A 24,865-nucleotide genomic window follows, 5' to 3' on the forward strand; every position below is an offset into this window, starting at 1 on the left:
CTATCGCTATTTCCTCGCATTGTGTCTTGGGCTTAACGTTACGTGTGTTTTATCTCCTTGGGTGCATTCAGTACCACGACTGCTCACTGAGCGCTCAGTGAGCTCTTGTATCTGTTTGGTCTATATTTTTAGTTCTAACGGAATATGCCAATCAGATGCAAGAGCTCACTGAGCGCTCAGTAAGCGGTTGTAGTACTGAATGCCCCCCTTGTCTCCCATGGAGCCGTAATCCCATGAAATTTCCGTAAAAATTACTAGTTATTACCAGTAACGCTTTACCTAATTTTATCTATTTGACTAAATTTGACGATTTAATTAAAACTTTTGTTATAATCAAAAAAATATATATATATATTCTGTAATTTTCTTATAAAATAAAATAAAAATGAACAGTATAACTTCTTAAATAAAAAATATTACATTTACACGTCCACATTTTGCGGCTCCATGGGACAAAAGGAGCATGTAAGCACGCAACGCAATTGCGCTCCGACGTCAAACAAAAATAAACATGCCATAACCTACCTTTAATTTATAAATAGTGATTAATTTGTTTGCCAACAATTTTAGAAATTAGAAGTGCATAATGAATCTTTGAATATGTTATTGGTGCAAATACAACAATATGGTCTGTTTTCTGACGTGCACTAGACTGCACTAGAACTCTCATTTCGCGTAGTTGCGGATTACGTGAGAAATATCTGCCGTACAACATACGCAATTCCTAGATACTTTTGCGGACATCCGATGCGGATTACGGATTGCGGACTGTATGTGTCGGCATCCTAAATGTAGTACAACATATTAATCTACAATCGAGTAAAGATTCAACGAACTTTCACCTTCAGATTGAGCATTGCTCACAACACTTCGATATTGCGGGATCTATAATAGAAGTCGTAGCGGTCGTAGAGTCTTAAGTAGTAGAAAATCAATCAATCACAGTCAAATATGAGAGGAATAATCAACTGTGATTGATCAATTTTCTACAACTTAAGATCCTACGACCGTTACGATTTCTATTGTAGACCCCGCATTAGGCTTCTGCGCACTGGACGCGGTAAAAGCTTACCGCGCGGCAAAATGCGACGCGGTAACCAATGAACATGTTAAGAGCTGTAAGCTTATTGGCTACCGCGTCACATTTTGCCGCGCGGCAAGCGTTTCCGCGTCCAGTATGCAGGAACTAATACTCGTAACATAATATATTCGTAATATAATAAACTCGTCAAATAATATATCATAAAATGAACACAATAAAAGATGAAAAGGACTTCGCACTCATTTCCATACGTCGAGACAAAAAGAATGATAACACAATGACTACGTTTACACGGAACCATTTATGCCGAAGTTATAACATCGATATTATGAAACTGGCCAATCACAATCATTCCATTCTTCTGAGGAATAGCTATGATTGGCCAGTTTCATAACATCGACGTTGTAACTTCGGCGTAAATCAAGCCGTGTAAACGTAGTCAATGTAGACACGTACGTGACAGCACTCTGATTGATTCACTCTTACTTTTTACGCAGTTGTAGTTGTGAAAGATAAAGTTGAACCGTCTTTCACAACACACTTTACAACCGGGAGTAGCAGGTTAAAACTTCGCTTTACAACATTTCACAACTACAATTGCAACTACGTTTACGCAATTGTAGATCGGGGTTAAAATTGGATTCGCTACTGGCCTTATGCCCGTGTCACACTACGGATTGTGGACGCGGATCGGATTGGGATTGCGGAATAGACGGCTCTCTATTTTTGTGATCCGTAATCGTGATCCAAGCCAATGGCTGCGTTCAGCAGAGAAAACTAATCAGTTAGCGCTTAGTGATTCTTTAATACGATTGGTTCCTACACTTAGATTTTGCGAAGAACTAAAGGCAAGAACCAATCATATTAAAGAATCACTAAGCGCTAACTGATTAATTTTCTTTGCTGAACGCAGCCAATAAAATATCGAGTTTGGTCAGGTGACCCATTTATGATGGATGAATAAGCATTGTTTGTTGTGGTTACCTATGCTAATTATAGAGACGTATTTATAGAAAATTAAAAATCGGGACGTCCCACAAAATTCGGAATGGTCAGCCTATACACAGCAAACGTCGACGACACTGTATTAACGACATGACATTTGCGATACAGCATATGTTGCAAATTGAATCCGTAGTCCGTACTGTGAACGAAGAATCCAAATCCAACGATCCGCAATCCCAATCCGATCCGCGTCCACAATCCGTAGTGTGACACGGGCATTACGGTCTCTACCGTGATTGGCCAATTCGCTTACTGATTACGTCTTATGCGGGATCTACAATAGAAGTCGTAGTGGTCGTAGAGTCTTAAGTCATAAAAAATTAACCAATCACAGTCGAATATGAGAAGAATAATCGACTATAGTTGGTCAATTTTCTACGACTTAAGACCCTACGACCGCTAAGACTTTCTATTGTAGACCCCGCATTAAGCTGGCTCTACATTAGTCCGGATCTACAATAGATGTTTTAAGAAACTGACCAATTACAGTCGAATTCGAGGGGAATAATCGATTGTGATTCGTCCATTTCTTATAACTTATGCGGAGTCTACATAAGGCTTAAAACCCTATTGTAGATCCGGGATTAGTCGCATCCATGAAGTAAGACCATCGACATCTAGAATGGACCGCTGATGGCAATAGTGGGGGTAGAAAACTGATGGCAATGGTGGGGGTAGAAAGACGATTAGAGTGAGAGGCAGGAATAATAAGATCGTTCTTTCTCTGTTTACTGAAGCCTGATTGGTTGTTGGACTACTGTTGGATTAACAACAACCAATCAGGCTTCAGTAAACAAAGAAAGAACGATCTTATTATTCCTGCCTCTCACTCTAATCGGCTTTCTACCCCCACCATTGCCATCAGCGGTCCATTCTAGATGTCGATGAGTAAGACTAAAGAGACCTAACTAAATAGGATAGGGAGAAAAAGGTTGGTCACGAAAAATGTGTTCCGTGTACTGCCATGTCCGCCGAACGGAATAACTTGCAACATTCCATCGCCATATTGAATATTTATATGTGTGCAGTATACTTGCGACTGTGTCATACATATGTGTATTAAATACGTGTCTCCTAAAAAGTAGAGTAGCTTGCCCTCCTAAAATCTTAATAAAAATATATCCATTCGTCGCGTTTTCACTCAAAACGAAAGAATCTGTAAGAAAAATGCGGCGATCGGCCTTGTGAACCGAGTTATTAAGCGTTAAAGCTCGAGACTACAGGTTAGGACACTTTGTCATTCCGAAAATAATGAAAAAAAAATAAAAATAAATAAATAAATAAATAATGGAAATTGACAATAATGGACCCAATATTCATATAAAAATAATATATTTTATTACTTTTTAGCTTTTGATAAAGAACGATAATGCACTCAAAACGAACGACAATTCGTTCGTTTTGAGTGAAAACGCGACGAATGGGTATATTTTTATTAAGATTTTAGGAGGGCAAGCTATTCTACTTCTTAGGAGACACGTATTTAATACACATATGTATGACACAGTCGCAAGTATACTGCACACATATAAATATTCAATATGGCGATGGAATGTTGCAACTTATTCCGTTCGGCGGACATGGCAGTACAGGGAACATTTTTCGGGACCACTTTCAATCTACAAAGTTATGTCTCCTTAGTCTTACTTCATGGTCGCATCGCAACGTCGCAAGCGTTGCGGTCCAATTAAAGTCAATCTGGCTCGACTCTGATTGGACCACAACGCTTGCGACATGCTTGCGACGCTGCGATGCGACTAATGTAGAACCAGGTTAAAAGAGAAACGCAGCCAATATCGCCTTGCTGGTTGGTTGCTGCTCCGCTGAATGTCCCTTCCACCATGGTCGAACGTCGAACTCGACTGCCGCGATATGAATACGAATAGAAACGAGTGATGCCTGATACGGCATTATGTGTGGCTTCCTCTTGTGTGAAATGTGTCGCTCTTATCGCGGTAGGCGCAAGTAACCAATGTCCAGCGCGCGGATAAACGCCTCTCGCAACCAACTAAATACGTACTAACTAAATCTGCAGTATTCGCAGTCCGCTTGTATTTACTATAAATTTACTATACTGCCGCTATCCATCCCGTAACCCTCCGGCGAGTCACCCAAACATATAACGCTTAATCTTTGATTTAGATCTCGCTAAAAGAACCTCTCTCACAAACTTTCGATGTTCAACAGCTCCGGCCACGAAACCGTGGACACTAACGTCGCGTGATTTGTTATTATATACTACGAGACGAAGACGACGCAGAGGCACTCGACGACAAGCATGTACGTACCCATCGCTCGCTTAATCCGTGCAGCGATTTTACATTTTGCATGATCTTTCTGAACAATGACATTGACAAGAAAACATACCACACGACATAGCATTATTCATTTGATCTTTAACATTGGTTCTTCATTGTAAATAGGAATAAATCTGTGGAGAATCTGTTGATATCCAGTCACGAAGTGATCAGCAGTATCAATTCCACCGGTTTGGGCAATCAAGGCGTAACGACGAATCTGGGGAGTACCGCGACTACCGAGAAAGCACAGGAAACGTCTGCCTCCGGCGTCGATCGTAACAGTCCTGTATCCAGTCCCAACTTGTCTCCGCGTCCTAGTCCGAGAGCCCATTCTAGACGAGAATATTCTAAAAATCCTGATTCTGCAGTCAAAGAATCACTCCGTGCAAACAAGTCGGACGATCAGCTATCAAGTGGTCACCAAGTATGTATTGATGAAGCGTTATATAAATTGTTTAAATGTTTATTAGTATCATTATTGAATTGATATAATTTCATTAATGAAATTGATTATTAATGTAATTTGTAATATTAGGTCTGTTCTTTTTAGCTGAACTTCTTGCACGGTTCATCTTTTCTTTCTTTCTTTCTTTCCAACGTGAAGAGAAAAGGAAGAAAAATAAACCGTGCAAGAACTTTAGCTAAAAAGAACAGACCTATTACTTCCAGCTTCAATTTATAATTGTATTTCAAATCTAACAAACCAAATTGACAAGAGGTTTGTAGAACTAAAAAAATGTATTTTAAAAAAAACTTTATATAGGAACATTATTAAACATCAAGATTCACTTTAATCAAATATAAGATTCTTTTTCTTATTTGTATTATATACAACTTATTTTATATAAATATTACAGGATGTAATAGGTAGATCGTCTGACTCGGCTGATCTCAATAAGAGTTCCACTCATGAGAATAAAAAAGAGGCACGTAGTAGTGAACGGAGCAAAAAAAAGTCTTCTTGGTACAATGTACTTTACCCAACTTATAAATCTCGTTCTGAAGACTTTAAACGAATATTCAAAGACGTGCCTGACGACGAGAGATTGGTGGTAGGTAAGTATTATATTTAAAAAAAATGTTCTCTCATTCAAGAATGTATTATGCAATATTGGCTGCATTTGGAAACGTCACTCGGATTCATCGTCTGTCCTTGTTTAACATTTAATGTTAAACAAGGACAGATGAGTCCGAGGCATTCAAGCGACGTTGCCGAACGCAGCCATTGTATTCCTGCGAAATACTTTCATTGTACTAACTTACATTTATTACGTTACGCGATTGTAAAACTATTTAACGTTTCATGGTTTTATTAATCTAGCATTGTAACTTTTAGATTATTCTTGTGCTCTGCAGCGTGAAATATTGGTACATGGTAGACTTTATGTGTCTCAAAACTATGTGTGTTTTTATGCTAATATATTTATGTGGGAGACATTGGTCTCTCTACGTTGGAAAGATGTTACATCTATTACCAAAGAAAAAACTGCACTTGTCATTCCAAATGCTATCTTGATATGCACCATTACTGACAAGTTCTTCCTAACATCATTTGGAGCAAGAGATAAAACGTATGTGATGTTATTTCGTGTTTGGCAAAATGCTCTTATCGGCGAGGTATGCATATATATCATATATAACTGAGATGCTATCTCTATATATAACTGTGCCACTTTAGACCATCTATAATTAGCATCATATTTTCAGGATATATAGAATATATAAAGTAGACATAACTTAAGATTTTTTAATTATATTATGTTTTATTGTACTAGATTTTAGAAGATCTTTATCATGAAAAATATCTTGATCACGGAAATTATTGAAAACTGTCCTTTTCAGGCAATTTATAAAGACTTTTACTTTCAAGTAAACGTTTTTTTGAAAGCGAATATAAACGGATAAACGTTTTACGTTTACACGTATCTTCGAAAAACGGAATAAAATTAGAGCCCTACTAGAATCCATATATTTTAGACAAAAAATTCTTTACAGACGTTCTAATCCTTAGTATTGGGTCATCCTCATTGTGAAATTAAACAGGTGTTCAATAGTTTAATAAAGTAATGGAAAATATGATATAAGTGTCGCCAGCGATTTATATTACAACGATTAGCAACATTTATATCATATTTTTTTCCATTACTTTGTTAAACAACTATTGAACACCTGTCCGTCTAATTTCATAGGATGCTTTCCAACAAGAGATACAAGCAACACTGCGTAACAGTGTTCATACTAGTGCTTTCCATCTACGACTTAGAGACACATAATGACACTGCAAAACTTAGCTCGATCTTAAGTTTGGCCGTGTCGTTCTGTGTCTCTTTAAGTCATAGATGGAAAGCACCAGTATGGACATTGTGTTACACAGTGTTGCCTGTGTGTGTGCCTTCCAACAAGCGACACAGTGATCATGTCATCTTTGTTTAACATTGGCAAACAACAAGGATGAAATGATCCATTGTGTCACACCGTGTCATTTGTGGGTGCTTTCCATTTGATGACACAAGTCGACACAAGCATCGTTCTATCCTTCTTGACATTCAGAAAATAACAAAGATAGAATGACATTTGTCAAATGGAAAGCACCCTGTGTCGCTTGTTGGAAGGCACACTGTGTCTCTTGTTGAAAAGCACTCACAATGAGGTTGACCCAATATCAAGGATTGAAACGTCTGTAAAGAATTTTTTGTCTTAAATATATGGATTCTACACATGACTAACTTGTATTGGCTCACATTGGCTTGGATTTTTATTCCGAAAATATTTTGTACTCTTAGAATGTATGTTTTTTCAAACATAAAAATTTCTGTTGCTATATTTCAGCCAATGAGTATGGCTGAAATGTGGCAGCTTGTACACACCTGTTATGGTGATGAATTAGGATTGACGTCCGATGATGAAGATTACGTACCACCGTTACCTGCAGCAGATGACGAAAAGTTGTCAACTCGTCTCTCTGTAGAATCTTTCTCCGAGGTAAGCCTAACAGTATTTATAAATTGTTAAACGTAATATTGCTTTTCTTATTGTTATTATATCGAGTGAAAACAATAATGTGACTTTATTTTTGTATTGAAAAGATTTTGATAGAAAAAATATTTAAGCAAAATATCAATAATTTAAGACCACTGAGAGACAAATAAGATATTAAAATAAGTGGAGTCCTTTTAAAAAAAAAAGTTTATAATAACGAAATTTAATGAAATAGCTCGCCTCTCGGTCGTTTTAAATTATTGATATTTTGCTTTGCAAATAAACAAACGTTATCTTATATTATCATTGTTAAAAAATATTGAAGTGCTGTGTTGGCGCGCGCGCGCGCGCGCGCGCAATTTTAATTAACAAAAATTATTTTAAATTTATCTAGGTGGTATTTGATAAATATGGTAAATTTTTTGTATTATAACTTAATATTTTTGACTTTGTGTGTCTCATAGATTAATAAACTCTTATATCTAAAAAAAAATAAACATTTATATATATATATATATATTATATATATAATATTATATATATTTACAGAATGTCTCAAAGGTCGATATTTGTAGGCTGCTTTCCTTTTAGAAGACACAATCGAAACACGGTTTTATCTTTATTATTTATTGGATGTTAAGAAAGATAAAACGTTTGTGTCAACTATATCTTATGCTATTACAGCTTGGATCTTAGCAGAATGGCTGACTTAGAATCTTAAAACAATGTCTTATGACCTAAGTCTTTTGTCTTTAGTAACACACAATAACTTGTCTTGTGACTCAAGTCTTAAAGATGTATATATACAAGATGATTTTATCAAACACAAAAAATGATTAATGATCTTTTTATGTTTGATAAAAATAATCTCAAAATTGTTTTTCATTAAAATATATTACGATATTAAAGTCACCCCACTATCACAATACCCCACGGTGACCCTACGTGTGTAATGTCCAAATAAATTCCAGAAGCAGAAACAATTTCTTAATTAAAATATTGTCCCATATTTGTATGATAATGTTTTGTTAAAAGGACTTTATTTGTCGTGTAATACTTGTCATTCCACCATGAGTGTGCGAAATGTTAATTAATCTTTATGATTTATCAATTTTATAATAGGTAATCGTGTAAAAACTATTATAGCCTTGACATTTTCATATTAGTTTTGTCTTAAAATACTCCGCTCTAAAAAGGAAATTCGGAAATTTTGAGACACCCTGTATAAATCAAAATCTATATTAAAAATATTCATTCTCTAAAAATTAACATTATTTGGATTTCTTTCCTGTTTAATAAAAATAAAGACCGAAGCAGTTACGGAGAATTCAGTGTCTCCAGCTACGGATCCTGTTCCCGGTCTTGAACCTGCTGAATTACAAGTTCAGCCACCAGCTCCATCAACACTTAAGCCGGAACCTGTTCTCGATCCAACAGATTTAAGTGATACAACAGAAAGCGAGGCTGAAAAACATGGCTGTAAGTAGTTTTTATCGGATATCTTTAACTGTTATTTAATCACAAAAAATATAATATCTTCCTAATAAATATCTTCTATGTAAATAGCTCAATAGGTAAATATCAAGTACATTTCTTTTAAGCATATCTTGTAAAAATTAACATTAAATTTATGGGTCAAGCAGAATCGTAAGACTCGTAACATGGTCTCGTAAAATTTGTATATAAGAACTTATGACTAGTATTTTAATTTTATGCGTATGTATCGTAAGACATACGATTATTCGTAAATATCTACGATTTCTTGTAAATTTTATGGCTGGTAAGAAGCTATCTGTAAAAATATTGTATAAAGGTATAAAAACTTAAAAATTCTTACAAGAATATGTTACGAGCTTTACGATTCTGCTTAGAATTTAGGCATTATTTTTCTGGCAAACTAACTTAAGCCGTTAACACCATAATGCACAGAAACAGAAATAAAATATATTATGTAACACTTTATTAAGAAATCGGGGATGTGCAATTGCTATCTAAAAAAAATATATAAATGCTACTCATTCTATAGAATTATGACAGCATATAAGGCGATCATGAATTCATGATAATATTTGTTCCAGTAAAAATGAACATACGAAGCACCATGGTCTGCACTTCCCTGCATGAAGGTCGGCAAATTAACAAAGCGACATTGCCCATCTACATCGACCAGTTGTTCACTCTGCTCTTCACAAATTCGAAATTCTTCTTGGATTTTCATACTTCTCGCAAAACTACTGGTAACAAGATGTAATTCCGTTATCATGTCTATCACATCTTATCACGTTAAAGAATCTATTTTAGATATTTTAAAGTGTAAATTAAGTGTAATTAAGAAGCTTCCCCAACTAACACAAAACTTGCACCAATATTGCTGCAACATCGCTGCAACTTTTGTGCTGTTGGGGTTGTTTCAAAATATTTTAAAGTCATTTCTCCATTTGTTTGTCTATATACGAGGGTCGTTGAAAAGTTTTGAGCCTCAACATGAAGATAACATTACTCGTCAAAACCATTCTGGTACTACAATCGTATGTGCTTTGAAAGATACCTGTGAAAATCGTAGCCATTGTGGACGCTCAGTTGTTGTTTGACAGTCATTTGTGCCAGTCGATGTCAGTGATTTTCTAAAAATGGGAAAAATCGAATATACATTTTCAAGGCTGTGTGTTGGAGAGTTTAAGCGAAACGAGTCGGATTTTTTACGTCGATTAGTAACTGTTGATGAAACTTGGCTCCACTACTTCACTCTTGAGACGAAGGAACAGTCAAAACAGTGGATTACATCCAAAGAAGCCTATTTTACAGCGCAAGATGCCAACTATTATCTGAATGGGTTAAAACGAGCATCGCTGGGAAAAGTGTATCGATTTAAAAGGAGACTATGTTGGAAAATAAAACTGAATTTGACCGAAAAAATACTTGTTTCTATGTTAGGCTCAAAACTTTTCAAACGACCCTAGTATATACCGGGTGTTTCAGACCACCCTTTTATCCTCGCAGGATATGATCCAATCGTAAAAGTGTTCAGATAAAAGTTTTTAAAAGGATCTATTTACTGACATTATCAGTTTGACCTTATGTGACGTCGCCAAGGTCGGGTCAACGTCACGTCATTTTTTTAAAATGGAACACCTTATTTTTGATGACCTTATTTCCAGAATCTAATAGCCGATGTCGAGAGCTTTCCAAAACATTATAATAAAGTTTTTTTATTTTTATTTTTACACTAAAAATTCATTCTTACATTGTAAAAATGAAAATAAGGGGTACGATCGCCAATGGCTTTGATCTTGGTAAATGTTATCCAGGACACGATCCTGAACAATATTCAAGAGGTTTTAACCGTCGATCGGACATTTTGCGTAATGCTAAGCCGGCGGTACTGTAACCTTCGAGCCTTATAACTCGAAAAGTACTCAATAAAAAATAACTTTATTGTAGCGTTTTGAAAAGCTTTTGACATCGGCTATTAGATTCTGGAATCAAAAATAGGATGTGCCATTTAAAAAAAATCAATGTGACCTTGACCTGATCTTGGCGACGTCATTCAAGATCAAACTGAAAAAATCAATAAATAGATCTTTTTAAACCCTATAATCTTTGTCTAATTTTGTCTACATTTTTCTCAAAAATGCATACTTTCCGAGATATTCAGCTGGCCCGGAACTTTTGGCGGGCACTGTATATATAACTGTTTTCTGTCGTTCTCTCCATAACTTTTTAAAAATATAATCTACATTTTTTTTAAATGTAGGTTTAAAATGATTTGTAAAATAGATTCTTTGCTTCATAGTTACATATGTGTTTACACTTTATGGAACAATGTATAATGTATGTATATGTATGTAATCTTGCTATAAATGTAAATTTATTTTTATCATCTGTTTCTATTGTTTTCACTTGTTAGATTTAATACAATCTGCGTGGACACAAAACAATCAAACCGGTCAAAAAATGAGAACCCTTTCATACACGATGTCCTTAACTCAAAATATTGGTCCAAGAACCTCTCAAATTACAGAAACGCAGGTAAAAATGAAATTCTGTCTTGGTAATAGCTTATCTTATCCGCGCGTGCATTATTTCTTTTTATAAATATAATATATTATACACAGGTGATGTTACCATGCAGTAGACCAGGTCATCTTTATTGTATCGATGTAGAAAGCGTTAACGCCGGTATACCTTATGCCGATTCTTTCAGTGTTTTGACACATTATTGTATGAATAATATTTCCGAAAACGAGACAAGTCTTATAATTTACTCACAAATTAAGTATAAAAAGAGCGTATGGGGTTTTGTGAAAAGTAAGTTTCAAAATTAACATAATTGAATTGGTGTTAAAAATCAATCACAGTTCGAAGAAAAAGAGTATTATAATTTTTAAAAGTTCCTAGAAAATTACAAGTTGAATTGGGATCCTGAAAATTATGGAGTTATGGACTTAAAAGTTATTTTCATGAATAAGATTCAGCATTATACATATATCTTATCTGAAATCTATTTTTTTATTGTTATACTTTAGATATTGGTCACTGAAGATAATCTTTAATCAGTTTGTCGGCGCAATAATAATTGATTTATACACAAACATGTTAATTTCTTATAAACTTGATTGAATTTTTCAATTTTTTATTGAAATTTGTTATAAATTTCAATATTTTTTTTAATATTTATTAAAAATTTGTGCTTCTTTAATTGTAATACTCTTCGTTCCAAGATGTAAAATATTTGATACATGCGACATTGACAAAATAATGAGAAATAAACTGGCGTTTTTGAAAATTTTGTTTTTGAAAAAAATAGGTGTGTTGGAAAAGAATTGTTGGGCGGGCTTAGAAGAGTATTTTAATAGTTTAATAAAAGCCTTAACAGTGGAATGTGAGGAAGGTAATGGAAGTGGAGGTTTAAAAAGAAAAACGAGAAAACGACGGCGCGCAACGGGTGTAGGCGCCGCATTGCAAACACATACTTCCGAACACATATCTGTGAATCATCAAATTTCTCCCTCTAACTTGTCGCACAATCACGGTAAAATAATGCAATATTTTGCTATTATACTTGTTATATGCAGGATGAATCTTAATTCGTGTTCCAACGTTTTACCATGGGATACGAATATTTTACTCTTACGCGTGATTTTTTATGCTTTTTCCAGTTGTAATTGGTAATTTATCTCTCATGATAAAATGTTAGGACACGAATTAAGATTCACCCTGTATGTTGTGAATTGAATCTACATGTATTTTTTTTCTTTCACATAGCTGCTAATACTAGAAGCGATACCAATATAATTCTCAGTTCAATGCTACTAGTCGCTGTATTATGTTTAATGGTAATTAATGGCTTATTGTATTACAAACTATGGGGATTGGAAGAAGCTGCTGCGTATACCATTATGGACTTACATGTACTCAAGTACATATTATCGATTTCTTTTATGTATGTAGATAACATTCTTTTTCATATATGTATTATTAACGTGTCTTCTGGGTCTTTCAGAAATACGCCAAAAACTGAAGAAGATTGGATTAACCTTTTGCAACAGCAGGAAAGCTTGCACAATGTAGAAATGAGGAAGTGGCAAAGGGTTTTGCACACAGCTGCACAATTGCTTAGACAAGTAAGGCACACAAAATCAATAATTTAAAAAAAGGATAATGAATTTAACGATATAAATACCAAATATGTGGAAAAATTAACAACTTTAAAATACAAAATAATATTAACTATATCTAGTTAAACAAATATTTTTTTCATAAATCTAGATTTAATAATACGAAATATATACAGAGACATTATATACGTATGTTTTAATGTTTTAATTTCTTGTTATAGATTTGAATATTAAATAAGTTCTAAAAAAATTAATTTTTCCGCATTTTGTGCGCGCGTGTGGAGAGAGAGAGAGAGAGAGAGAGAGAGAGAGAGAGAGAGAGAGAGAGGTGCGCGTGCGCGTTTGTTCTTAATATTCATATTTTATATTTGTTTTAAGACGGAAGAATCTTTAACGGAACTACAAATGAGCATTCATCCCACTGCAACGGAAAAGATGTTCTCAGTCTTAAAACCGCACTTAAAAAGTCTCAATGCACATACGGAACGGCGAGGCAAGTCAGAAATGTAAAAATTTATATGCGCGTTAAGTAATTGTACGAACATATTTTGTGTGTAAAATATTAATTATCGAATTTATAATTTCAAAAGCGTTTAAGAACTTATTATGTGTATGTATCGTTCCCATTATTATTATTATTATTTTAAGCTTCGCGATTGTTTTTAATATATGTATAGAATAAATCAATTATAAGGTACTATATGTTAAAGTTAATAACATAAATATTTACTGTATAGTTATATTGAATGTGTAAACATGCTTTCTATGTAGGTATTGTGAAATAACGTTATGGAACATAATAGTTGATTTTTAGAACCCTTTGTAAAAACATTCTTTCATTTTTTCTCAAATAATTTCTAATATGACATTTGCAGGATTAATCAATTAAAAGGGGATAAAAAAGCCAATTAAGAGCCTACCCGGTTGTTGGTGCGCTAAGTTATTTATTTATTCATCGAAAATAATCCGCATACGTTTCAATCGACCTTCTCAACACGAAGACATTAAATTAAATAATAAATTATACATAATATATATTTAAAAGTCGATTTGTCACAAATTAAAATACAAAGGAAACATATATCTGAGGTCATTTTTGTTACCGCGATGGAGTCAGTATTTACAAAAGTGCGACGCAAGTTCAGTTGTGACAGTGGTCAGTTGACAGATTGGCCAATGTGTAATACCAGTCGTTTTGATAAAATAATGATTCAAGCTGAGCCATTGTAATATTCCAATAAATTATATGTCAAACTATAGAAATAATATAATAATCACTAATCATATAACAACAGGTATCGTGTACCTTAATTAATTATATATATAAGCAAGAAAGAATATAATCATTGTGCCTCAGACTTGTGAAAAGTATTTAAAATCGACTTACATGAAAACCGAATCGGTGAAATTATTATTGTGTCTATATCTTATAAACGTCGAAACTGTAATGTACAGACTAAATCCGAGCACTAATTACACAGAATAAGACCCCAGATAGCCAAATGCCTCTGAGGTTGCAGTCATGTTGCTGACAACCGTTGAAGCAACCAATTTCCAGAAATTCGAGTCAAGGTGCTTTGTCATTATGCGTCTTAAATTGTACTCGTATGAATTCAACATCAGATTGCAGCAAATTGACGGCAACTTGTTGACACATTAGTATATTTCATCATTAATATATTTCATCATCAGTTGTTGTCATGTGCCGTCACATTGCTGGTAACATACCATACTAATATTTCTGACTGCTTGCTTTCAAAATTCCATCAACTAAATACTTGTATGATCATTCATGTTGCTCAATACAATAAGATACTTGATATGATAACGGTAAACAAACAACTATTCAACACTCGTGCAGTGCATTAGATTGCTCGATATGATTAATCACACGCTTGGTTATCTGGGACCTACGGGTCTGAGATCAAACGAAGACAAATATATAAATAAATAATCAATAAACTTATGCAGTGTAATAATAGATCAATTTAATTGGCTTTTTTATCCCCTTTTAATTGATTTATTCTCAGAGCCCTATAAAATTTTTTAACTATATTTACAGGATTAGTATAATATAAAAAATACCTGGAGATAGAATAACGATTTTGATTAAATTATTTAATTGAATGAAATATGTAAAATAATAAGGACGTAACATTTGCGTACGTGGAGTTTCAGAAATTTATTTTTCCTCTGGTTTATTGAATACAAGCGTGTATGCGCATTTGCCGCAGTAATGACGATCTTCCATTGCTGCCATGAATACACCAGCGCCACACTGTTCCATAGGACATTCTCGTCTCAAACGGTGGATTTTTCCATTTTCATCTACCTGTAAATTATTTTTATAAATGCTCGATTTTATATACGTACATTATTAAGGAGGTGCTAGTATGTCCGTTTTATCAACCGAGCGCAATAATTTTTTAATTTAATTTTTTCCTATGTACACTTTTTTAAAGATTACAAAATTCTTCTCCAAAATTAACGTATAGACAATAAAGCAACCCGGCCTAAACGATTTAATATGAAAGACGAACAAAAATTGAAAAATTACAGTTTTGTTATTGACTTTTAGCGACTTGTGACAATATATACTTTATATAAAAGATTTATATATCATACATATAAAACAGCTAGTCCGGGCTCGGAATGCTAGAACAATACTATACTTTCAAAAATGAGCCTAGTATAAAAAATATTTAAAAAAATTTCATATATATGTATGTACATGCGTACGGAATCAGTATGAAGAGTGAAACAGAGCAGTATTAGCCGTAATTGTATCTAGCAGTAGGTACCGTATCTTGCAAGAGAGCATATGGCGCTGCAATATGTTAATAGCCCAGAAAAACTAGACGGTTTTTTAGCGATATAAAGAAAAAAATTGCTGCTGAATTTTTGCATAGAGGTCTGTAATAATGTTCTTCTTAAAATCCAAATCTCCATGGCTGGCTGCGCCATCTTGAAAAAAATGTCGCACAAAATCGATTTTTTGCAAATATCTCAAAAACTATTCGTTGTACGAAATTAACATTCGGTTCGAAAACAAAGTTGATAAAATTCCTCACAATTTCGTTTTTTAATGAACCTCGTACGATCAATAATCCCAAGATTTTTTTTAGCCAAATATTTCATGGGCAGGTAGAGCGGACTGATGGCCGCGATGACTCAGGAGCCTTAAGGTAATTTTTATCTTGATAAAGATGAACAAAGAAAAAGGAGGAGGATAGCTGAAACCAACGAATATTTACCTTATAATACTTCAACACAGCTAGCTTGACCTTCTTCTTCTTGTGCTTGATTTTCTTAGGGGTAGAGTAGTTCTTCTTCTTTCGTTTCTTGGCACCGCCTCGCAAGCGCAGTACTAAGTGTAAAGTAGATTCCTTCTGGATGTTATAGTCCGACAAAGTTCTGCCGTCTTCCAGTTGCTTACCAGCAAAGATCAATCTTTGTTGATCTGGCGGAATTCCTGAAACAGTAAAATATCCCGTTTAGAAATTCACAGTAATTTATAAATATTAGTTCACATTAATAAAACTGTATGTATGTATGTATGTATGTATGTATGTATATACACACGCACGCACACGTCTACCACAATTTTTTCTGTCTACCAAACATTTATCAGACGCTTAGGTGAACACAGATTTTTATTCACATTTCGTTGGAATATACAAAAACATTAATGGTTCCCCCCCCCCCCCACATATAGAAATAGTACAATATCACGAGAGTTTCAGATTAAATTTCAAAAGAATAAATAATGCAATTTTTTTTATTTAATTTCAAATAGATCTTGTTTAACGATCAATTTAATAAATACTTCTGATAATTTTCCAAGATCAATTTGTTCTATATATCGATAATTTTCTCACCTTCCTTATCTTGAATTTTCGTTTTAACATTTTCGATCGTGTCCGATGCCTCAACCTCAAGGGTGATAGTCTTCCCCGTAAGAGTTTTCACAAAGATTTGCATGATTAGCGATTCTATAACATATTACATTAATTATATATTTCAATTAGCTAAATTAAACTTAAGGGGATCCTAAAGACGATTAGGATCCTCCCATATTGAAAATAGCACTTGCACACAGACGATTTATGTGTCATTAACACATCATTACAATATCTCACTCACGCCACACATAAATTTTCATATAACAATTACGTTTTAATTAGACGTCTAAGTCTAATTTTAAAAACTCCATACTGTTTTTTCATGCAAACTACTAGTCTGTAAATTACTATTTCTTATAAGTACTACTAATTATAAGTACAGATTGCATAGCTTTTATATGAAGCAAATATTGTCACGACGTGATAGCTCTGGAACGCCATATTGGACCAAGTAAGAAATGGTAAAGATCTCAATTTCGAAATTTTTTGTCATTCTCAGCATCTGGAGACACGGTAATGTCTCAACACTAAGCAAGCGCGAAGCGTCATGGCGCGTGGTATCCATCTCACAGACATTAATGCGTATACTTTAATCCTGGAAAAGGATTTTTTAAATCAGTATGAGGAAAAAAAAGTAATTGTTATACAAAAATTATATAGTTTAGTCGGTAATAGAGACGACTTTAGGATCTCCTTAAATCATAAAATTTATTTCGGGAATTAAATTTGAAATAGATATTGAGAAATATTCTAAAACTTACTTCTCCTAGTCTCTCTCTCATGCACAAAATACAATAAAAAAGGGGAAAAAAGGTTTTTAATCCCTCTCGAAAATTAAACAATTAGAATTTAGACTAATAGGAGTAGAACACAGAAATTAGAGCGCGATTGATTTTTTAAATAATTGTAATACTTAATTATTGTACACAAAGTTCATCTTTTTTTTTACTTGATTTGAAGTCTATTTCAGCGGAACATTATTCTTCAGAAACTATGGTACATCCTTCATTCACTACTATAGACCACTAGTGTCTATAGTGGCACTAAAGCCACTAGTGGATTGAATAATTCAAAGTGCAAAGTGTTTGATTGAAAATTTTCAAACAGATTACAGTATATGATACAAGCTTTTAAATAGAATCTATAAATAGAGTCTTTCTATAGAGTCTCTATATAAAACAATTCCCTAATGCACTTGCATCATGCCTAATGTATATCATGATGTATACGAAATAATTTTCTTGTTTGAGCAATATATCTTAATGATAATTTTAAAATATACTTACTATAACTTAAGATAAATACATACCCAAAATAATTATAGAGCAACAGAAAAAAAATTTACTGTAAATATCACAAAACAATACACTCTGTTGAAAAATTAGTTTTTATACTTTTTAAGAGAGTTTTTATACTTTTTACCTGAAAAGTCAGTATCGAAAATATCTGTACGATTTTACATTTGCAATATCAATTTTTTTTAGAATTTGAAAATTGATTAAAAAGAATCATTGATATTAAGACTATTTTTTTCCAAAATTTATTCCCAAATCAAAGGAACATTAGATGAATAGAAATAAAGGCTAAACCAAGGTGTCAATCAAGAAGACTGGTTAAACCTTGACGACTGCATCAAATATCCTTATTGCGGCTCGCGGATTTCACAAACCGTGAAATCATACAATCGTTGTTGAAATATGGTACGTTACCGGGGTTCTCTACAATAGGGAGTTTTTGCAATAGCGTTTATCCAAATACAGTGAACGCTAAGGTCAGGTTATCTTCTTCTTAAAAACTAATTAAGAAAAAGATAGCGTGACTTCAGCGTTCACCGTATCTGGATTCACGTTATTGCAAAAACTCCCTAATGAGTCAGTAGTCGGAAGTCCTAAGCGATCCTAAGGGCCATGGCACACAAAAAAACTTAAGCAGTAAAACATAAGCAGTAAGCGAATTGACCAATCACAGTAGAGTCCATAAGGCCATAACATAAGCAGTAGCGAATCCAACATGTTGATTTCTTTACTGTTTACGTCTTACTGCCTTAAGTTTTTTGTGTGCCAGGGCCCTAATGCTGATTCTACAATGAGTCGATAGTCGGAAATCTTAAGTCTTAACCAGTCTTATCCTAAATAGGTAACTGATTTTTCGCATACAGCAAGTCGTTTAGCCCATTAGTTCTTTCCTTATTGTAGAATCAGCATTAAAACAAGGTTGTGGGCCGAGCGTGATAGGGAGTACAATGGTTCCTCGAACACATCTGGCCATGTGTCTCGCGGATACAACGCGGCGCTATGGGATGCCATAAATTAGAAATATCGGACGTCCAAACAAGACATGAAAATACAGCAACAGTCTCGTGTACGATCATTTATTTCCAATAAATTATAAAAACCACGTGCACACTTACCTACGATTACGCTGTATGAACACGACAAAAGAAAGGAGTGGATCAGTGTTACCAACTTTAATTCTAAACTCCGCTAGATGCTTCGGATGCTTCAAGCCTAATCTGCATTGGCCTAAGGCCGGAATCAGACTACGCATTGAAGATTGAGGTTGAAGATTGAAGATTGAAATTTGACCAATAAGGACAAAGAAATTTTAGCTCCTTTCGTTTCGATTGGTCAAATCTGAATTTTTCAATCTTCAACCTCAATCTTCAACGCGTAGTCTGATTCCGGCCTAAGCGGCTTCCCTTTTACCCAAGATCTACAATAGAGTTTTGAGCCTTAAGCCATAAGAAATGGGCGAATCACAGTCGATTATTCCCCTCGGATTCGACTGTAACCCCGGATCTACAATAGGTGTTTTAAGCATAGAGATATAAGACTAGAGCGCGTCAGCAGTAGGCTGACGCGTGAGTGGCTGCGATAGACGAATAGAAAGAGAACGATGCATAGTTTCCCTGTGTGTTTCCTCTTATATCTCTATGGTTTTAAGCCATAAGAAATTGACCAATTACGACCAGTCGAATCCGAGGAGAATAATCGACTGTGATTCGCCCATTTCTTATAGCTTAAGGCTTAAAACCCTATTGTAGATCCGGGATAATCGGTCAGTTTCTTACGGCTTAAGTCTTAAAATACCTATTGTATCGCATAAGGCGATATTGTTTACGCCACTGTAAATATCGCCTCACTGCTGCTCCGCTGCTTGATGCTTGCTGCTTCCAGTGTGAATTAGGCATAAGGCTCGAAAGTTACAGTGCAGTCGGTATTAGCATTAAGCCCATGGCACATACAAAAACGTAAAGCTCATTCTATAATTGCGTAAGCGTAGTTGTAAGTGGTTGTAGTTGTAAGAATTAACCAATCACAGTCAAATATGAGGAGAATATTCGACTGTGATTAGTCAATTCTTACAACTACAACCACTTACAACTACGCTTACGCAATTCTAGAATGGGCTCAAGGCCGTAAGACATAATTAGTAAGCGAATTGGCCAATCACGATAGAGACCGTAAAGTCCGTATCAGACTACCGACTCTGCAGACCGACCTGACTGCCAACTCTGACTGCCGATCAATAATGGACCAATCACAATAAGACTGATTCAATGTGATTGGTCCATTATTGGTCAACAGCCAGAGTTGGCAGTCGGGTCGGCTTGCAGAGTCGGTAGTCTGATACGGGCTTAAGGCTAGTAGCGAAACCAATCTTACGATTTCTTTATTGCTTACGTGTTAGGGCCTTACGTTTTTGTATGTGCCATGTATGTGCTTTACCCCGGATCTACAATAGAGTTTTAAGCCTTAAGCCATAAGAAATGAGCGAATCACAGTCGATTATTCCCCTCGGATTCGATTGTAATTGGTCAATTTCTTACGGTTTAAGTCTTAAAACACCTATTGTAGATCCGGACTTACGCAAGGTAACGCAAGTTGTCTATAGCTGGTTCTACATTGATCGCATCGCAGCGTAGCAAGCGTTGCGGTCCAATCAACATCAAGCTAGCTCGACTCTGATCGGACTGCAACGCTTGCGACGCTGCAATACGATCAACGTAGAACCAGCTTAAGGCCGGAATCAGACTACACATTGAAGATCGAGATCGAAGATTGAAATTTGACCAATGAGGACAAAGGAATTTAAAGCTCCTATTGTTTTAATTGGTCAAATTTCAATCTTGCAATCTCAATCTTTAATGCCTAGTCTGATTCCGGCCTAACCAACGGCTAAAACCTCTTGAATGTTGTTCAGAATCATGTCCTGCATAACATTTGTTAAGATCAAGGTCATTAGAGGTTGTACCTCTTATTTTCATTTTTACGTAAAAATGAATTTTTAGTGCAATAACGAAAATAAGAGGAATAATTTCCAATGATCTTGATCTTGACAAATGTTATCCAAGTTCGTAAGTACCAATGCCTTTGCTAATCAAAATAATACAAATAATAGTAATTATTTAGAATACGGGCCTCATCTCCGATTTTGATGAAATTGGGCTCATTCGAGTTTTCACTTAAAATGAAAGAATCTGGCAAAAATGCGGCGGTCGGCCTCGCGAACCGAGATATTAAGCATTAAAGTTCGAGATTTTAGAGGTTAAGATATCTGTCATCCCGACTCAATATAGCGCTATGTATACGTTCTGGCGAGTACAATGCTGTATATGGAAATAATCTGTACAAAATACGATGGCTCTAATTCGGACCAGCGTGGACTAAATGTAACCCAATCAATTTTTTAGTCCTTTTCGGTGTAAACGGTTGGTGACTAGACCTACTTTGGGTCACGATATAGGTCAGGTCGCTATCAGTCGTATGGTGTAAACGTAGCCAATGGTATGTGTTTGTGTCAAGATGTGTTGAGCGATTGGAAAGCACTCTATATGTCGATAGTCATGGACGGCGCACTGACTCCATGTAACCACATCGTAATGAAAAAGAACATGTTTTTCCACTTGTACGCACGCATACGTGTGTGTATACACACACACACACACACACACACACACACACACACACACACACACACACACACACACACACACACACACACACACACACACACACACACACACACACACACACACACACACCACACATTTTTTGTATCAATAATGTTGCAATATTAATATAAAAAATGTAATTTTGATGAAATGACGATTGTAGAAAAAAGAAAAATAAAAGTATGTCTTTTCTATTTTTCTTCCTACTCAAAAGTGGCACTTGTTTAATCTGTTGCAGTGAACAAGCAATATGTTCATAAAATATGACTATGGCTGTGTATATGGCAATATGGTGTATATTTACAAGATAAATTATTTTTTAATATAAATTGTGAATTATTGTACATACAATAAGGTATTATTTTAGAAATTATCAATAAAATTATAACTTAGGAATTATAATATAATACAAGTTTATACAAGCAAAACAGCATTGATACATCCATCATTCTCAGGATTATTCGTAACTTGAGCGAATTTTCCCCATACAACTTTACCTGATTGTGTTACAAGACCCAATTCTGAAATATTTACTTCAATAATAGTTCCCTTGGTAATAACACCTAAATTTGTGTACATAGGAGAGCTCGGATTTTTCTTGACGCTAATAATCGGCAGCGAAAAAGTTGCCTTGAGCTCAGGATGAGTTACATGTGCGGTTTTGAATCTTAATGCCATCGGTCTGATGAATCTTTCAAATTTCGGCGGTTTTCTTGTAAAATTCTCTCCGACAAAGGTCACTTTAGTCACCATCCGCTTCCACGATTTCCGTTTCGTCTTCCCGCTTCTCACTATTTTGAAAACTTCGGACTCTGATTGCGCTCTAACTTTAGGTATTGGAACATCCCACTTGCCAACTTTCTCCTTTCGTTTCTGTTTTATCATATTCGACAGCACTTTCGCGCGTTTTGTAACATCACGATCCAGCAGGTATACAGGCAGTGCTCCTTCCGGTAGTTTGTCGGACTTCACTTTCACTTTCTTCTCTTCATGGGCTCTAATCTTCCTTTTTATTTGAATCTTCTCGTTGCGTCGCTCTTTATTGAACATTTTAGCTTTTAAACCACGTAAAGTACGGGCTTGCTCTGCTCGTTTGTGAGGAGCACGAGCCTCTCTCTTCCTCTTTCTTTCCTCATAGTCCAAACGGCGACCATGGAGTTTACGATGCCTCTCAATATATTCGTTTTGTGGCATTTTTCTATGTGAATTTTTATACTCACATGGAATTAATTCTTCCTGAAAAAGAAGTAATTACTTAAATAATTTGGATATATCTCATTGACACATCAAAACTAATATAATTTTTTAATTTTCTACAATGATACTGTGTATATATATTATCTTTGTCATAATTAATACTGTTACAGAGAAAATAATATTAAATAAATATATAAGGAATAATTTCACTTGTATAATATTAACCTAAACAAATATTCGTTTAAGTATTGTCCTTACCGAACCAATTTACCGTGATAAATTATAATTCAACCCTGACTTGACCTTGACGATGCCATCCAAGGTCAAATCAATAAAACCAGTAAATACATCTTATTAAATCCTACCACTTTTGTCTAAGACATTTTTCTCGAAAATGCATGTTTTCCGAGACATTAGACTGTTTCCATATTTTTAGTCAATCTTCAAATACTCATTACTCGATTTCTAAAGCCGGAATCAGACTATGCATTGAAGATTGAGATTGAAGATTGAAAGATTGAAATTTGATTAATCAAAACGATAGAAGCTAAAGTCCCTTTGTCCTCACTGGTCAAATTTTAATCTTCAATCTTCAATCTCAGTCTTCAATGCAAACTTACTTCAAAGTGAGATTATGAACCTGTGTCGACATGTGATAATTTTTACCAAAGTAAGCAAGTAGTGATGTCATTAATCTGAGTATATAAAATACTCAACTCGCTAGGATTCACACTATGAGTATGACATCCGAGGTGCGTTCAGGGAGACGCTATTAGCGCTATTTGTGTCATTCTATCCTTGTTTTACGTTTAATAAACAACGAAGATAGAATGACAGAAATAGCGCTATTAGCGTCTCCCCGAACGCACCACCGATATGCGTCGTCCGATATCCAATAGGAGCTTGTTTTCCGTGTCGTACGATGATGCTTGTATGAAAATGTTCGTCAAGAGGTCTGTTCGCGTTGCATGAAATCCCCAAATATTTTTGCACTTAAAATGAGATAGATATATATTTGGCCTTGAAAAGAGAGAAAGTGAAGATGCCGAGTGCCAAAAGTGCAAGCAACGCGAACAGACCTAACATTTAACCTGTTCGTCGACGTACATACGACGAACACGTCGCAATATGCAACTTACAAAGTATATATGCAGATAAAAATGTCGCCAACTAGAACCGAATTCTCTTATTGGTATCGTACATTGGATGCCGTACGCAGTGTGAATCCTACATAAGCCTCGCTTAAAGTCAAGGTGTACCTTTGGCTGCGTTTCGTTTCACTCATAATGTGCATGATGCGTCATCTATTCTTGTTTAATATTCGGTGAATAACAAGGATAAAAGATGCATCATGCGCACCATGCGCGAAACGGAACGCAACGGTTATTATAATCGAGATTAAATCACAAAAAGTTTACCTCTGACTACGCTGTAGGAATGGAAATATGACAGGGACACGAGATGAAAATGAAACTACTTGCTGCTACTACCACCAGAGACAAACCTGATTAACTGAGAGGGGAATGAGGACCTTTTTCCTGTAACCACAAAAAGCCCTCGCGCACTACTGCCCTCTGCAGAAGTGGATGTAAACTACATACCGATATCAATTTTTTTTTCCGGTGCTTCTGATGAAAATAAATCGCTGAAATAACTAAAATATCGAATTAATAGAGATTTCAACGATTTCAACGATTTATTTCCATCAGAAGCACCGTAAAAAAAATTTTGATTTGTGATATCCTCATCTAATTAAAGTAGCCATCTTGAGCCTGCAGTGAAAAGCTATACATACATACGTCTCCTTTCCATATCAGGGGGTCGAGTGTCTATCTCGAAATGAGGTGAAAATTTTATATATATATATA

The 24,865-nt window shown here is 35.0% G+C and overlaps 3 protein-coding genes across 9 annotated transcripts; 1 reads left to right on the top strand and 2 right to left on the bottom strand.

Moving 5' to 3' along the window:
• The first annotated feature begins 3,872 nt into the window (after window positions 1-3,872).
• LOC108723860 (GRAM domain-containing protein 1B) lies at window positions 3,873-13,580 on the top strand. Of its 5 annotated transcripts, none has more exons than XM_018449886.1 (14): window positions 3,873-4,063; window positions 4,190-4,327; window positions 4,471-4,771; window positions 5,205-5,403; window positions 5,684-5,964; window positions 7,177-7,329; window positions 8,634-8,805; window positions 9,405-9,563; window positions 11,234-11,355; window positions 11,442-11,634; window positions 12,134-12,358; window positions 12,592-12,769; window positions 12,830-12,950; window positions 13,323-13,580. In XM_018449886.1, coding segments are annotated over exons 2-14 (2,238 nt in total). In that variant the 5' UTR covers window positions 3,873-4,063; window positions 4,190-4,325; the 3' UTR covers window positions 13,455-13,580. The 5 variants fall into 5 exon arrangements, with proteins under 5 accessions (XP_018305388.1, XP_018305385.1, XP_018305387.1 ...); XM_018449883.1 differs by having other exon boundaries at window positions 4,235-4,327; window positions 13,323-13,454; XM_018449885.1 differs by having other exon boundaries at window positions 3,873-4,002; window positions 13,323-13,454.
• Window positions 13,581-15,107: 1,527 nt separating this feature from the next.
• RpS27A (ribosomal protein S27A) lies at window positions 15,108-19,310 on the bottom strand. The gene is made up of 4 exons (XM_018449604.1): window positions 19,257-19,310; window positions 16,823-16,936; window positions 16,199-16,416; window positions 15,108-15,276 (listed from the first exon to the last, which is right to left on the bottom strand). The coding sequence occupies exons 2-4, from the start codon at window positions 16,923-16,925 to the stop codon at window positions 15,127-15,129; spliced, it is 471 nt and encodes a 156-aa protein (XP_018305106.1). The 5' UTR covers window positions 16,926-16,936; window positions 19,257-19,310; the 3' UTR covers window positions 15,108-15,126.
• A 2,889-nt stretch (window positions 19,311-22,199) lies between these two features.
• On the bottom strand, window positions 22,200-24,493 carry Ip259 (NSA2 ribosome biogenesis factor-like IP259). Of its 3 annotated transcripts, none has more exons than XM_018449692.1 (2): window positions 24,416-24,493; window positions 22,200-23,036 (listed from the first exon to the last, which is right to left on the bottom strand). In XM_018449692.1, the coding sequence occupies exon 2, from the start codon at window positions 22,992-22,994 to the stop codon at window positions 22,215-22,217; it is 780 nt and encodes a 259-aa protein (XP_018305194.1). In that variant the 5' UTR covers window positions 22,995-23,036; window positions 24,416-24,493; the 3' UTR covers window positions 22,200-22,214. The 3 variants fall into 3 exon arrangements, with proteins under 3 accessions (XP_018305194.1, XP_018305195.1, XP_018305196.1); XM_018449693.1 differs by lacking the exon at window positions 24,416-24,493 and adding an exon at window positions 23,256-23,364; XM_018449694.1 differs by lacking the exon at window positions 24,416-24,493 and adding an exon at window positions 23,223-23,364.
• Window positions 24,494-24,865: the final 372 nt, after the last annotated feature.

This window comes from Mycetomoellerius zeteki, unplaced genomic scaffold (genome assembly GCF_001594055.1).
Source record: "Mycetomoellerius zeteki isolate Tzet28-1 unplaced genomic scaffold, Tzet1.0 scaffold25, whole genome shotgun sequence".
NCBI classification, from domain to species: Eukaryota; Metazoa; Arthropoda; class Insecta; order Hymenoptera; family Formicidae; genus Mycetomoellerius; species Mycetomoellerius zeteki.